The 17,047-nt window shown below is 39.6% G+C and overlaps 1 protein-coding gene across 1 annotated transcript in view; it reads right to left on the bottom strand.

The window, feature by feature from the left end:
- PCGF6 (polycomb group ring finger 6) overlaps positions 1-16,984 on the bottom strand; it is a 28,414-nt gene extending 11,430 nt beyond the window's left edge. The window contains exons 1-8 of the mRNA XM_030029691.2: positions 15,987-16,984; positions 14,588-14,687; positions 13,058-13,154; positions 12,422-12,477; positions 11,565-11,624; positions 10,842-10,950; positions 6,909-6,936; positions 3,594-3,692 (exon numbers count right to left, since the gene is read on the bottom strand). Of these exons, the coding sequence (XP_029885551.1) occupies positions 3,594-3,692; positions 6,909-6,936; positions 10,842-10,950; positions 11,565-11,624; positions 12,422-12,477; positions 13,058-13,154; positions 14,588-14,687; positions 15,987-16,274 (837 nt within the window). The 5' untranslated portion in view covers positions 16,275-16,984. The remainder of the gene's footprint in view (positions 1-3,593; positions 3,693-6,908; positions 6,937-10,841; positions 10,951-11,564; positions 11,625-12,421; positions 12,478-13,057; positions 13,155-14,587; positions 14,688-15,986) is intronic.
- Positions 16,985-17,047: the final 63 nt, after the last annotated feature.

The following is a 17,047-nucleotide window of genomic DNA, read 5'->3' as shown; positions in this document are numbered from 1 at the left end:
TCCTCTAGCTGCTATTTACTTTTCAAAGGTACCATATACTTCTATTCCAGGGCCTAAGACTGGCATAAAGAAATTACATCAACAACTATGCTGTGTGAGCACAGACTTTCTTCCGATCTTTGCCCAGGCTGCAGTTTATGTACACACACTTTCAGGAACACACATCTGATTATGGAACATTTCCATTCCATAAGCTACATTAATACATCCAGACCAGCCAAGCTGCAAGTCTTTCAGCAGTCTCTCTTGTCCTTACAGAATGAAAGGCAAGAAGGGATAATGCTGCTGCAGGATGACCTCAAAGGAAATAACATTTTAAAGAAAACTTCTCATTTTCTTTCCACTCTTCAGCAGAATACTAACTATACAGCTGTGCATCAGATGTTGAAGCCAAGTACCTAAAGGATTCCAAACACCATAGCCTGTATTTAGCTCAAATTAAATGTTACCTACTTAGCTATTACTAGCAATGCCAGTTGCTCAAAAATTATTTTCACAATCCCCCCAACAAATTCCAGCAAGAATATTCAAGAGAGACCTTGTAATTAGAAATTTAAACACATACAGAAAATTAATCATTGCCCAAAGCATAGAGATCAAAACAAAGCACCAGAAAGAGTAAACTACAGTCTGTCAGCTCAAATGGTAGATAAAAATAAACCAAGCCTTAACCTTTCAGATAAACTAGGAAATTTGAATCATAATCCATTTGCAAACTCAAATACAGAAGTCTGAAAATAATTTGAGGCCTCAGACTAGGAAAAAAAGAACAAAGGCAGTGCCTTCAAAACTGCTTTTTAGACTTGTATATATACTGTCACGAGTCGGCTTATTTCACATTTTCATTAACCTCAATCCAGTCCACTTGTGCAGGTCAATGAAGAAGGGCAAATATTAGCTAATATTCCAGGTGAACAAATTAAGTCAAAGAGGTCCAAGTACAGTCAGTAGTTCAGGAGAATGGGTAACATACTTTCTATCACTTGGTCACTGAATCAGCTCTAACAGTGAACAAGTAAAACATTCTCAAATAATACTTTTGCAGACTGTCAAACTAAGATGATATTCAGTAGGAACTGACTGCATTCATAAAATAACCACACCTAGCATCCTTACTAGAAGTTTCAACAATGAAATCAAGAATGTAATTGAAATACTGAGGAGAGAAAGGAGGAAAGACTCTGTGCCCTCCTTACAGTCAAAGCTTTTCAATCCCAGGTAAGGCACAATTAAACACTGTGGCAGTAAGTTTTCTGTAGATAAATGTGGGGAAAAAATACTGTGAATGCAATGCATTTTAGCTCAATAGGGCCTGAAACGCATGCTTCTGAAAGAAATTTCCTAGCTTCCCAAGGGAATCTAGTTCTTGGACTTTAGTCGCAAGCTGAGCGCACCAAACTCATGACATCTTATATAAAAATTGATTATTTTAGGTAATGAAGAACTGGAGAGAGTTAGAAATCGAGACTAAAGAAGTAATACTAAAAAGAGAAGCTTGTTGTCCTAAGCTAGTATCTATTTCTTCTTTAACATACTTTGGGGAAACCTACAGGAAATGAACCACTGCAGTCTTCAACTCTCTTTCAAATTTCTACAGCAAACTGAAAAAACAGCCAAGCACTCTCTACATTTATATTCTTTGCACATATGATTTGCAACCCATTTCCCTAAATTCTTCTGCCTGTGCTAATTTATATTCAGGTTCTCCCTAATTTTGTTTTACAGTTTCTGTTTTATTAGCCATCCTGGGAAGTTGGAGTAAGACATGATTCATTAGGCTTCATCATCTTCAATGACATATCTGACATCCCTTTTGCTTTCTGCATGTTTACCAACAAACCATCAGCTTCAGTTCGGCATGCTACAATGAGAAGATGAGAGCTCGGTACATATACTCCTTTAATCTTAAGTCCCATAGGACAAAGAAATGATCACAGGATAGGAAAAATAATTCCTGCTTAATTTCCCTAATCCTTTAAAAACAATCCTGAACATCTTCAAGAAATCAGTCATGATTTGTGGCATGAAAATTGATTACAGGTTCCCAGTGACCAAAAAAATACTCGCTGAAAAAAACCAATGGGTGCAGATCAGTTAAGAGGGGAAAAAAAGGCAGCCAAAAGATCTGACTGTAGAAGAAAGCAGATTTAACATTTCCTCCAGACAGGCATGGCTTGCACAGAAGAGACCAAGAGATTAAAACTAGCCAATGATTGTGCCTTACTCCAAAATGGCAAACTGGATACTAGCAGAGATAAAAGTTACTGGGTCAGCATCAAGCAACATCTTGAGAAAGGAACTCTATGAAATCATCAGCTTTTGAGACACAGTAACATTTACCAACAGTGGATCATACCCTGTCTAGTGAAGTCCAAGCAGGAAGTAACTCATCGGGGAAAAATTCTCGAGTTATGTCTATTAGATGATCTCAAGATTGCAAAATCTGACAGACATCTAACACACAGGCCTAGCTTGATTTTGAAAGATGGGTAACTGCAGTTTCCATTATGGATGCTCAATGTTCCTCAAAATTGAGATTCTGAAGTACTACTTAAGAAAACCCAAACAAACAAAACAATTCCTTCTCCTCAAATAAACAACAACTCAATTAATGCAAGAAGTTTCTCTAGCCCCATTTTGAGGATACTTTTACTTGATACAGAGTATTAAGTCACCACCATCTGAAAGCTACAAAGACTCTCACTGAGAAAACCAGCAAATGAAAATACATTACTTCCTCAGAATGATGAATAATTTATATCTGATTTGCTTTGTCACCACTGAAAAGGTAAGCAGCATGAATAAGTACTCATTACTGAGGCACACAGTCATGCTGTATTGTCTCAGACAGTTACTGCTATATGATAACACAGCCTTAACTCCAAAGCCAGCACTTCCACCATTTGCCTATTCACATCAGAATCAGCTTGATTTACCAGTAATTGACAGCTTTAAGAATCGTTCACACATTACAGAACCCCTACACCTTCTCAGCTGAATGGTTGCTGAAATACGTTGAAGAATTGGAAACTGGTTTTGACACGCAATTCCTATCAACATGGTTGAGAAAGATGAAGTTACCATATTCTGCTCCTTTGAATTCTTATTTGGAGGCACAGGCCTACATTTGCATTCATACCTTTCAACACATCCATCCACAGTATCATTCTTTCTTAGCCCTTGTTTGCTCCTTTAACATTCAGTTAAATTTTACTGTTACTCAGCTCCTACCCGTCTCTGCGTTCATATCCTCCCACACTCACACACCTTCCTGTCTATATACTCAGTTTTATCTTTGAAACAGCAGTATCTTTTGGTTTTGAATTTCATCTGCTGAAATCTTACATGGCACTTGAGAAACTCTGTACAAATAATAAAGTATTATAATGAAAATTTACACATGTTGCAAATGAGTTGGGAGAGTTGTTCCTTGTGGATCACAACATTTCAAATATTTCATTTTTTAATCCTTACTGCATTAAAAAAAACCTAACATTACTTCTAGACCCTAATGAACAATGGAAACGTTCTCTCTGCAGCGCAGGCATCACATTTATACAGTGAACTTTTAAGTGCCACTACAAGTGGCATACCTGACAAGTAGGGTCCAGATCCATTTTTCTTCTGAGGAATTTCTCCACATGTCCAATTGTTGCCTCCCCTGAAACACGCACAAACTTCTTTTCCAAAGGCTGCAAAGAATAAATGTAAGATTAAGACAATGTACATTTTCAGCCATCATCTCTCGTAAACCCCAAACCCAATAACACAAGGAGACAGCTTAAATTTTTGGACCCTTTTCTGATCTATTTCCAGATTACCTCATAGGGAAAGGACTAGACTAAACACGTATTAAGACTCCAACTTCAAACTTTCAGCTGTTTAAAACAACATTTAAAAATAACCAGCTACTGACTTCAGTCCTATTTCACTACTGAAGTACCGGAGTTCCTTAAGTTTTCCCCAAATCAGGCTTGCGTACCAAACACGATTCAGATAATTAAACCATGTCATTTTATAATGCAAGGAGCTTAAGTCCTTTAGCATTCTAGAAGTATTATGGCTTCGTCTGCAATCAACTTAATAGTCCATGAAATTCCAGAATCAATTAAAATATACTACTATGCAGAACACAAGGGCAAGACTGGTCTGAAATCTTTTTGTATCATTTCTAAATACTTTCACAGCAAGGACTGCAACGACAAGACATTTGTTACGCCAGCCTCAAAAATTTTAATGGGTTTCTCTTCAACAGATAAAATTTTAAACAGCTGACTGGTGATATGGACAGCTAAGCAAAGAGGCACAAAGGCAGAGCAGATGACTGCATTCAGTGTGATAAATGGATTACCTTTTGTGTCAATTAATTGGATTTTTATGTTGACTTCTGAACAGCTGTGATTTACTATCCAGGTTCATCATATTCCTTCAATTTGAAAGAAGGGTCAGAGGGTCATGGACTGCCCTTGAATTCAATCATGAATTTAAATATGTATCCATGATAACTGTGGTTTTGGAACAATAGTTTGATTTATTCAGGTACCAGAGCTAGAAATGACAGTCAGACCTGATCTAGGGAACCATGCTGCTGCAAGCTTGACGATGCTGAATTTATGCTTGCTGCATGTATAAATCACAGTTTATAGCCACAGACCTTGTAACCTGTTCTCCCCCCACCATCCCCACTTAAAAAAAAAAAAAAAAAAAAAAAAAAAAAGGCTGAAAACCCTTCATATATGAAGTTCAACATCCAGTTCAGAAAAAATAAGACAGAAAACCAAGTAACTGCAGACAGAGCAATGCTAAAAATGGATCAGGGTATGTTTTCTGAGACGTGGACATGAAAGAGGATTCTGAAGGTTGATGAGTAAACCTCTTGGTCATGAAGTGGAATAAAAAAAAGCATGAAGATATAAAGTGTAGTGAAGAAAATAAGTATAGAAAGGAAGAAGAGATAGAGTGAAACAGGGGGTTAACATACAGCAAGGAATTTGAAAATGCTGTAGAAAAATACCAGTTAAAAGATGTGGTGTTTCTTAAAACTCACATAGATAATATAGAAGTCTAAATATGCACATAAGCTGAGTGGCACTTTAGTCTATGGATAGTAGGATTATTTACAGCATAGAACTGTTCACTGTGAGTAATGGTGGGCAGCCTTTCATCTTCAACATCCTCAGAACACTAGAGTTAAAGTGAGCAGGAATATTTATGGTTTAAAAGGGGGAAAAAAAAACCAAACCCCCCAAAACACACACAAAAAAACCCCTTTCCTGAATCACAAACACTCCTTAACGATGTTTGAGCCAAGTATCTTTTTTAAAAGGCAAAACTATTTGCACTGGAATGGCATGTTTCAGATGAAATAAGTGTCTGATACAAATTTTAGTATTACAACACATTCGTTAATAAAATGGTTGAACTGCCCTACAGTCATTCTTATGTGGCCCAAGATGAACAGGATAAAAAACAAAGCAGAAAGAAGGGCAAATATGAGACAGGAAGGATGGGAGGTGATACAAGGGCAAGAAGATGAAAAAATAGCATGAAATGTAAGGGTAAAAAGAAGAAAAAACGCTGGGTAAGTGTGGGGATGTATCAGATGAAGAAAATTGACTGCAGACATTCTCAGGAACATTGCCCCCCTTCTACAGATTAACTTGAAACTATACTCACATTTCAACTCTGAAAATTCTTATTTCTGTATTTGAAAGTTTGAAATTGCCTCCTAAGCTCTGCCATAACAAATATAATGACTATTAAAAATAGTAGGAATAACTGCAATCAAAACTAACAGTTCAGATTTGTGCCTGAAAATATATTGATTAGAAATCAACTCAGCTGAAAACATGAAGGAAATTAAATTAGTAAAAGGGTACAACCAGGACAATTCATATTTAAGCTAATAACAAGCTTTTTTCTCAAATTCTTCAACAGTAAAATCTTCCTGCTAACTGTACCAGTTAGGTGTCTCATATTTTATTATTCTGTGCCATTCCATCTTTTGAGTCCTACAATTCCAATACAATGAAAGATTAAATGCAACATGTACAGATTAAATGCAACATGTACCAAGTAATTTTAAATTACATCTCCTTCTTGCCCTTGAATAGAGTCTTGTTTTCTAAATGTTTAGCCAAAATAGTGGAATGACACACTCTAAGCATCTCTAACTGCAGCATATGAGATTGTGAAGGCAACAAACAATATGCAGTTCCTCTATGAATTTGTACTGAAGCAGCTCACTAAGAAGATCTGTATTGGAAGGGCAGCCAAATTCTTTAGCAAGGATCGGGAACACTATTTCTTGTTTAGCAGAACAGCCACCGTTCAGACAACAAACACTGTTCGTGAAGGGATGGAGAAAAGAATAAGCTTTCTGCTGGCTAAGGAAGTGTATTGTGCTGTCTAGACAATTTGTATTTTTGTTTTGTTATATGTTTAAGCACATAGCAATTTATTATACTATTGTTATACCTCAGGCTATGCTTCCTGTGAATAACCTATGCAAGCTTTCCACTACAGTTAGAGAATCTTCTTCAAAAAACAGTATTTTAGACAATGTCTACTCCTTTGTTTAGGATTCTAGTAAAAGCCATAGTAGTGCACCCTTTGGAGAGAGATGCAAGAATAACAAGCTGGAGTCACCTAGGTGAAATTTCATCAGTATCATTCCCATACTCCCACGAAAACTTTAATTATGTAGCCTCTGAAGCATTCTTTTCCTATGCTGTGACGCTATACAATAATAGGTTTGAAAGTACACTGTGATCCAAGGTTGGTTATTACTATGCTGATGAAAGTTCAGGCTGCACTCAGTGCAAGAAAAACAAACTAAATTAAATACATTCAGGTTATACATATTTCTAAAGTAAAACATAAGAGAAAAATTCAAATCACATTTGTACCTTAAAATTCCCTGTGCCTTCGTTAGCTCTGAAAAACAAGAGAAGAGTAAACACAGTCTATATTGCTAAGGTTAACAGTTATTAACACCCTCAAGCTCTTTATTATAATAGTGATGTATTGATTTAGTAGTCTAGCATGTCAAGCTTATTTTCCAAATGAGGCTCTTCCTCCCATTAAACTCTAATACATGAAATAATATTAGACTGAATTTATGTATCTTCTTCTCCTACCCTTTATTTGGTACACCATTTTTCTTGTGAATTCAGCTATTTATGACTTTAAGGTTTATCTACATGAAATGGAAAAAAAAAACCCACAGCCTAAAGCCATTTTTAAACACAACGTAATATTCATTTTCATAGGAGTAGGCTGTAATATTAATGCTGCTTAAACATCCATACTTCATTATCCTTGATACTTAGAACTTTAACGGACAGTACCTAAGAAGTTGCTAACAGAACATGCCTAACCACCAACAGGCTTTCGGGGCTGGCTGTAGGCTTTCCAGACTATTTATATCACAGGATTAATGCTGATGCTATGTAGAAACTCAGGAAAGCAGCAGGTATTTCTCTGGAAGGTGGAATACACACAAAGGTGGCAAGTGACCAAATTCTCAGCTGGCTTCAACAGAGGTTCATTGATTTGCACAGTCTAGGCATGTGATCTACTACTGATCACCTATACTCCACATCTCCATCTTTTAGTGCAATGTATAAATTTCTCAATTAATTCAGCCCAATTCATGATATTTCACTACTCCTGCATTGCATTAGCAAGTATGCACATATGAGAGTTAAAAATGCACTATTTCATTGCACTGGAGAGAGTAAAAATCAAACCACTGTAAATCGACTATACTTCTACTGACCATTTGATATAGCAAACAAATGTATTTGTAATGTTTGTGCAGACCACACATCAGCATGGCACTTCAGGTTACCATAATTGAGTATCTCCACCTCTAAATATGTACCAGCTCTCAGACAGACTATCATCAAATTCTGCCACTGAAATGAAATTTAAATTTACTAAGAATAGAAAAACTTTTCTACTACAGCTGTCATTTTCTTTGATACAGTTCCACAGCAACAGGCAACTAGAGAACACACTCTAAAGACACAATATAGACACTCAGACTTTCAAAGTAACAATTTCTGCTGGCTGGTCCAATCTATTCTAAGTTTTCTTTATCCAAAATGCTTTCTTAATCTCTCATGACCAAGACAAACTCTTTTGATTTTGAGTGTTGAAGAGGAAAACATATTAACCTTTAAACGTATAAAGTATAAAGGAAGATGAAAGGTTAAAAAATTCACTAAAATAAAATGCAAAGATGATGCTGTTAGGGCATCATAGTTTTTTTGTTAGAAACATTTTGTGCTTCCCTCCATGTAAGTAACAAAACCACAGTGGACAGTTTCACATAGTATAGATGGTATTTGCACAATATTACCTGCTTTGCTGCCAACACTGGAATGGAAGCTTGAAATAAAACTACCAGAAAAACAAATACAACAACACAGACTCAAAAGTCATCTTGTTTCACAGACAGGCAGATACACATTTACTAGTTTTGAGGTCTAAGTTGCCTGACATCATCATCTTGCTTTGAAAAAACAAAAACATACGTGCTGAGAATCACAGGAGTGGGAAAGTAACCAGGAGACTTTCACAGTGGAGGTCTAAACCGAAGTACTTTCACTACAGTGAGTTCAAACTGTATCTAATCCGGCAGTCAAGACAATCTAAGGAAGCTTTCCTACAGAGTCACCAAGTATTCCAACCTGAAAGGAACATCCTTGGAACTAAAATCTAATTGCCTTTTTTAAAAGTCATTTTACAGTGAAATTATCATTGAGAAAGATACAGGGCTGTTGGTATAAAAGCATGCGCCTATGCCCCTTCACTCCATATGCTCCCTCTGCCACCTGCTGGGCCAGCAGAGCAGTGGCTGGTACCCGTCATGGGTCCCAGAATGGGGCATCCTTCACACTCATACCTAGATGGTAACTTAATAAGATACAGTCACAGCCAAGGCAATAAAGTAACAGCATATAAATTCCTAACCCAACAGAATGTACGGTAAATAGCTTTAGATTTACTCTTTTCTACTGGATTTTAGTCGAAGCATTTTACCTTATGTCTGTATATATCCATTTAATCACATTTTACCCAATGGGGTATAAAGCATGCCTGAGCACCCAGTCACTGGGACCCTGTACCAATTACATCATGTGTTTTATACCACATTCATTAAAGGGAAAAAGCCTTTCTAAGTACAATTAAAAACTATATTTAAATTAAGTTTCAAGTGTACAATACACAAAGGTCACACGCTGAACAGCCATATAGTCTTTGCTTCCCTCCCCTGTTCAACACACAGCTCTTGGCTTTACTTATGACAATCCTGTTCTTAATGTAAAAGCATTAATTTCCTCAGTCTCATTTCTTTAACACATGAATGTATTTCCATACCATTCTACTCAGCAGAATGGCAGTATAACACCTTGTTTAAATAGAAGAACCTGAGACAGACTCTGCTGAAAGGTATCCAAGAACTTCAAGTGCCAAATTTGAGATATCCAAGATTGGGTTTGTCTGCGGAACACTTGATACTACAGTTTTAGTCATGACTCCCCCTCCTTTCAGCTGTGCTTGCAAGCATTCAGCACTTCTGCAAGTCAGGCATAAAGAAAATGAACACTGAAATTAGGTTAGGTATGCGGATTCACGAGGACATTCTATAGCACAGTCAGGCATTGCTCCCTAGAGGTTTAGCTCTAAGACCTTCTCTTTTCTTCCTGCAGTCCCACTCCTCATCCATTTAAAGAAATAAAGCAGCCACATGATAGGTAACAAAGATAAAGCCAACAAAACAAAAAACCACACACCACCTCCCACCTGACCAAAATTTACCCATGGAGGAAATTTGTTCTGTACTCTGAATAAAGTGAGATGCAGTGAAGACACTGGACATAACATAAAAAGACTAGGACGTGATATCTACAAAGAGTGAGGTTGAATCAAGATGGTATGCTTTGCTGCTAGAATTTCCCAATTTCTGAGGGCTTGGTTTTACATCATGGTGTACTAGTTTGCTATGATTACATATCAGAGTTCTCTGAACATTTTGTTCAGACAAAGTCAGGCCAAAAGCAGGCACAATCTGGGTAGAGGGGTAAGAGCTGCACAAAGGTCAAGCTGCTTCCCATGCACAATTGATGTTCTGCACTGTGTGGTGCTAGCAGAGTAGTTACAGCTTTCAATCCTTTCTCAATTACCCTCTCTCAATCACTAACATATAAAACTCTATATGGTCAAAGCAATACAGTTTCTCCTTGTGTTTCTGAAAACAGCTCAAGTGTTTGGGCTGGATTTCTGCCCTCCCCAATTCATGGCTAAAGGTGACTCCTCATACAAAAGCTTCAGCATCATTCATTCAAGTCTGGGAAACTGTCAGGCAAACTTAATAGTAGACCACATTATTACCCCCACCTATAACCTTTAGAGGAACACTGCTCTTGTTGCCCAGGTTGCAGCTGCAGTCCCCAAGTTACATGAGCAAGTCCTAGTATTAATGGTACTGTCACCTACAGGGATTAAGGAAGTGTAAGAGACAGGTATTTCATTCAGTTTCCTGAGACTACACTACTTTGTTAAAAATAAAATAAACACATGTAAATTATAAAACTACAGTTTTTAGGAAGTTATCCTCATAGGAAGACACCTTACACATGTAATTATCTGCATCATCTAGCTACGCATAGTTGGCTGTCACTATTGCACTGTAAGTTAAAACCAGCTCCCCATTGCTATTCGAGGTGGAGGAAATGCACATTCAGTGAAAACTAAGAGCCAGTTAGCAGTGCAACACGCACAGTCAGCACCCTCACATCAGCCACTTGCTCTTATATTTGCCCACAACTCACCCAATGAACTCCAGAAGTATGGAGATGTCAAGTTCTGGTGGGATCCGGAACACAGAGCCCAGAACTTTTCGAGGTCTTCCTCTGCTCACTGGAACTGGCTGTGGGACAGCTAAAATATTCAAATAGCCAAAACGCAAACACAACTTGAAATAAAAGCAGCATACGATGCTAAGATGCGCCAAGCAAAACAGATGAGCTCATAAGGAAAAAGAACCCATGCAATTAATTCTATTTTTTTTTTTTAATTACTAAATCGTCTCTTTACATATTTCATGCTGTGTATCTGACCCAGCATTTTATTAGCTTTTAGCATGGCACTTCTCCAAAGAGCTGGTTATTTGATAGTAAGACAATAATTAGAATAACCCCTCATCTTTCAAAAGACTTGGAAGTTCTTATTTTTACTCCTTTGTAATTTCTATTTTTTATTAAGGGCCAGAAAATAAAATTAATGCACATTTTATATATATTTCCGGTTGTAGGCAAAATATAATGTTTAAAAAAAAATCCAGCCATGGTCTGCATTTAAGTGCTTCCAGTTCCATCTATTTTTGTAACCTGAAAACTGTGACAAGTTACAGTAATCAGACAACCAAGAATCCCGTATTTCCAGTACTACGTATCTTTTCAAGTTGTGAGCTAATATTTCAAGGGAAGTCCTTAAGAATAAATAGTATAGTAAATATTTCCTTAACAGTGTCCTCTAAAGTGACTACAGCTCACCTGGTTTGGGCACTTCTAATCCTCTTTCTTTATAGAAGTCATGCATTTGTTTTTTCTCTCCTGAAAAAAAACCACAATACAGAACAGACTGGAACGTTATTTCAGATGCAGAGAATACCCATATAGTTTCCAATGGTCAGAGCAGTAAAAACTTTCCAAGTTCTTACAGACCTTCGCCATCATTAGTATTCCATATGAGGCTGGGACACTTAAGATACCCAGACTAAGAGTTTGTTAGTAAAAACTGGGAGGAAATTAGAGAAACTGGCCATAAATCATACTGAAATAGCTGCAAAAACTAGTATCCTTCTGGCTGTCACAACTCTGTTTTTATACCATCTATAGTCCACATATATGCACTAGATGTGTATATTTCCCTCAGTTCACCCAGGTGGACTGTGCAGATTCATTGGCTGCCGAAGTTCAAGGTAAATGACATGAGACAGCAAACACATCTAAAATCAGAAAAATAAATGTGGCAGTGAGGAAAAAATAAAAGCATTTGAGAGAATCAGTCTTGGCAACTTTTTTTTCAACAGAGCCAGGTGAAGTCATTAGGTGGAATGATATTTTCCGTACTTACACAAAAATATGAGGCATGACTATGAAATATTATCTGGATGTTTATCTGGATACAGTGACACCTGTGTTTCAGGAGACAGGGTACATACCACATCCATAATAGCATTTAGCAGCCAGAAAGATGCCAGTTGTCACAGCTAATTCATTAAGATTCATAACCAAATATTAAAAACTATTTTAAAGTGTCCAGAGTAGAAAAGGGGCTTTGAATTACTCTGTTTTCTGTTCAGTCTTTTCAATCTCTAGACAGTAATGAAATAAAGAAAGAGACTTACTTTCCTCCAAATTGACAACTAATTTATAGACTATGTCTTGCAGTTGTCGGTCCAGTCTATTAACGAAAAAAAAAAAAGCATCTTTGGTGCAATACAGAATGGTTTTCATTAAATTGTAACAGAGATGCCAAATACACCACTGAAATGTGACATACATAAAGAGAAGAGTGACAGAGCAGCAACTCCATATCTGTCTAAATTCATGTCTTGACACCAGAGCTCCAACAGAAGAAACCAAGTAAAGTTAAAGGCACCACCCTTCAAGAATTCATGAAGAGTTTGAGAAACTAAAACTCAATTTTCAGAGTTAGTAAGTATACCATGCCAAGAAAGCTTTGTCTAAAAGGAAATCAATTAAGATCTCCACCTGTAACACTGAGCAAATGCATAAAAATACTCAGCGTGGGGGGTAACAAACCGTAGAAAGGAATACAAACTAGACAAAACAAGAAATTGAGTATTTTTATCTTCACTATCGAGATGAAACTTATATAAACAAAGAACACAATGCGTTTCTTGTTTGTGTTCCTTCATTTGAAATAGGAAAGCACTCCAAGTCTGTAAAACAAAACATTTAAAAGCAAGCAGCTAAACTCGAAAAAAATTATACCTATAAAAATGGCATGAACTTATTACCTGATATTATAAAGGGGCTGTGTCTGGTGTACAACAATATTGCATTTTGGACATCTGTTGCTATAGTAGAAGTGCCTCACTATGCAGCTTTTACAAACTGTAAAGAAAAGAAACCCCATAAAAGTCACATCAATTTTACAATACCATCTGCTTAAGCAAGAAGAGCAATTACACACAGACCTCTCAAAATTTGTCAGAGACAAAATGAAGCAACTTGTTCAACTTTCAAACTCAAGTAAACGGCAGCTCTCTGCCTGTACAGGATACAACACTCCTGAATATTCAATTAGGATTATTCCTAATCTCTTCCTACCAATAATCCTAATCCAACTGATGCAAAAGTAGGTGTTCAATGTTGCAACTGTGTTACCCAGAACAAGAGTAGAGCTAAGACAACGGAATACTGTTGACTGCTGCAGACAAAAGGTTTTCTGAAAAGCACCCTACAAACAGTTTCAGTAGAACCATCAAGGTAAGAAATTACAATTCTGCCATTTTCATTGTATTTTACAAGTACTTTAAAAATATGGAAGAAAAGCTAATGAGTGGAAATGTCTAGAATAAATAACCTACTAACTGTTGAATCAGCTCCCTATCAGCCTGAACGCATCAAACGTTTCCACAACATTTACCAGGAAACTTCTAAGAGACCACCACAGTTGCACTTGCAACATTATGCTGTCTGTACTAACAGTTGTGCATTTTCCTAAATTACAAACTGCACTGAATATTACATGGTATATATCAAACTACTAAGCAGTGCCCCATAAAAGGAAAAAAAAGAGGAAAAAAAGGGTTTTCCTTCTCTGTGGTGTTAGCAGCTGGAAGGACTAGGAAGCTGAGATTCTTGGATTCAGGTAGAAACAGGGGTGTGGCTGAAAGAGCTTCATTGAAAGGGTTTTTAATAGCTTTGAGGAAAATAGTTCCGTTAGCAACGGAAAAACTGTTAACACAACACGAGGATTGAGGGGAAAAATAACATGACAAGAGCACTGAAATCAGTTTTTTATTATCCATCTATTGCTCAGATTATAGACTAACTGTCCCATGGGTGCATACAACTGTTTCTGTATCTGAACTGGTGCTTCCACACAGCTGCTTACCGAGTTTTGGTATGAGCTTGTAAATTCACAACGACAGTTTAGGAAACTCTCTAGTCCATTTGAGCAGAGCCACTCAACTTTCTTTTCCCAGTTATATACTCAAATTCCTAGAGCCTACTTTCAGAAAGTAATTTAAAAAAAAAAAAAAAGTATGTAGTAGCTCTATTTTTGTCTTAGTTGGACTTCATCTTTCTCTACATCTTCTTCCCTCTTAACCTGGGAAACTAAGCTGACTTCATGATTGATTGATTTCATAATTTTCTGATGCTTAAAATATCGACAGATATATTTTCCCTAAGGAACAGAATAAACACAACACACATTCACTTCAAACAGAGAATTATCTTTGTGAAGCCAGAACATCTCAACAGCTGATTTTTGTTTGAATTTACAAATAAGATCTTAGAAGGACAGCACTGATACTTACAGGTGTGCAGACATTCTGTAATAGTTGTAGCATCAATAAAGTAACCTTTGCAGATGGAACACAGGATGTAAGGGGTCAACTCTGCGAGGTTTATCATACGCTACAAACAAAGACAGTTTGTAAGAGTTTGAATACACAGGCTAAGCCGTGAAATTTCTTGATTGCAGCTTCCAAAATATCACAGCCTTAAACCACAAAAAAAAAAATCTGGATCAACACGCTACAGAAATGGGTTTTCCTTAGAGGTCAATCATTCCTCATATACAGCTCTTTTCGAAAGAGTTTCATCTAGCCTTCCGAACTGACCTTTTTGTGAATGGCAATCCAATTTGTTTCATGAATCATATTTGAAAAGCAAACTATATCAATCCTTTTGGGAAAAGTTCTTTTGGATAAACTCTTTAACAGAATATCACATAATCAGCAAGCTTGAAGTGGATACTAGTAGCAAATAGTATAATTATTTGAAAACGCTCAGCAACCATGTTGGGGCCCCCAATCAAGGTATGTAACTAGTGCTGCCTCTTGTTTCTACACACAGTTAGGGATTATACAAACACTTATTGAAGCAAAGGCTGAAATTTCACTGCTTTGAATTCTGGTTATGAAGTACATTTATCAGGAACGCATATGAGTAGTTTTACAACAATCTTCCTATCAGAAGTCTACTATTCAAAAAAAAGAACAAAGTTCTTCTATAGCAGTGATCTGAGATCTGTCTGAAAAGGTAGCACACTGGATTTTTACATCCCATTTCCTCTAGTCTCAAAGCCAGACTAAGGGTCTTTCTTTCCCTCAACGACACCATTCATTTTGCCCACATGCCACCGTTTACCACCCTCTCAACTACGCCAAGAGTTTGTAAGGGCTTCATTTAAACGAGATAAAATGAACTTGGGTAATAATAAAAAGCCTATTACCATACGGCTTACGTTGCCTAAGCAGGGGTCCAGATTAGCACCTGGAAGTTTTCAGAAGCCCCCGAAAGCGTGTAAGTTCACGTCCACTGCTTACAGGACCTGCCCGAAAACCGCGGACTTCTGCAGACGCCAGGCCTCACCTCGGGGCGTCGCGTTTCTCACCCAGCAGCCTCCCCACAGCGGGGCAGGCTGCCCGCCCCGCCACCTCGTGCCCTCCTCACGCTCGCACTCCCGCCCTCACCTCACAGCTGCCCCCGCGGCGCCCTGCTCCGGTCGGGGCCGCTCCGGTCGCCATCCCGGCCCCGCCACAGGCCCCGACCGCCCCGCCATTGCGGCGGCAGGGCGCGCGCGCCCCCACCCCCTCGAGCCGCACGCCCACCCCGGCGGCGCGGGGCACGCCGGGAGCGGGGCCTGGCGCGCGGCGGAGCCGGTGCCCGCCCTCGCCTCGGAGGACGTTCCCCCCCCCCCGCCGCTCTTACCTCCCGGTCGTCGTCCGAGTCGAGCTCCCCGTCGTCCGTCCCGAACCGAGCCCCGGGGTCCCCCTCGAGCTCCTCTTCCTCCATCTCCTCCTCCTCCTCGTCTTCGTCGTCGTCCTCATCGCCGCTGGACTCCGAGCGGCTCCGCTCGAACTCGAAGGGGAGGGAGCGCGACCCCGAGCAGCTGGGAGTCCCCTCCATCTCCTGGTCCTCATCGGCCGGGCCCGCGCCTGCTCCATCCCCGCCCGACAGCCCCGAGACCACAGAGCCGGCGTCCACCTCCATGTCCATGGCTCGGGGTGGGGAGCGGGGGCCGGGGCAAACGCGGGACCGTCTGCTGGCCGCCCGCGGGGGACGGCAGGAGCGGCAGTCCGCCCGGAGAGCCCCCCAGGGCGCGTGCGCGGGGACGGCGCGGGGCACGCCGGGAACTGTAGTTTTGGCGGACACCGGCCCGCACCACCGCGCATGCGCCGAGAGTCGACCGGCTGGTACGTTTCATAGCCTACAGCTTTCCTTTCCTAGTTTTTTTTACACTTGTCGCTCCTCCAGGTAAGAGCTAAGTGACTCGCTAATGAAGCGCAGGCAAACGTCTAATTTATCAGGAAAGCGTGCCAATCACAAGATAGCAGTTTAGTTCAAAAAAAGGTTTTAATTCTGTAGTATCAACGAATCCGTACTTACCAAACACGAATACAAGAAGCAGTGTTAGAAATACCTGGAAAACCCAGTAACCCAGCCGTCATTAATTTCATTCGGAGCGAGGCCCGCAAGGGCACACAGTCCCAAGGCCGGGAGGGCACCGGTAGCGGCTTATTAACGCCACACCAATCCATTTCTGAACGAGGTTTCTCGTATACGCTCACCGCAAGCACCGCCGAGCTCCGTGAGTCACATCCGCACCGTCACTGCACAAAACTACACTCACTTAGTGCCAGGACGCCCGCGGCGCAGGAGCCGCCTCACAACCGCTCCTCCGCACTCATGCCAACCCCGCTGCCATAAAGCGCTGCTGGCGGCGTCGCAAAACGAAGCCGTGAGCGCCTGCGTAGGCAGCGGCAGCAGTA

The sequence above is a fragment of the Aquila chrysaetos genome, chromosome 11 (assembly GCF_900496995.4).
Source record: "Aquila chrysaetos chrysaetos chromosome 11, bAquChr1.4, whole genome shotgun sequence".
Taxonomy (NCBI): Eukaryota; Metazoa; Chordata; class Aves; order Accipitriformes; family Accipitridae; genus Aquila; species Aquila chrysaetos.
This window is presented reverse-complemented; position numbering and strand designations above follow the sequence as displayed.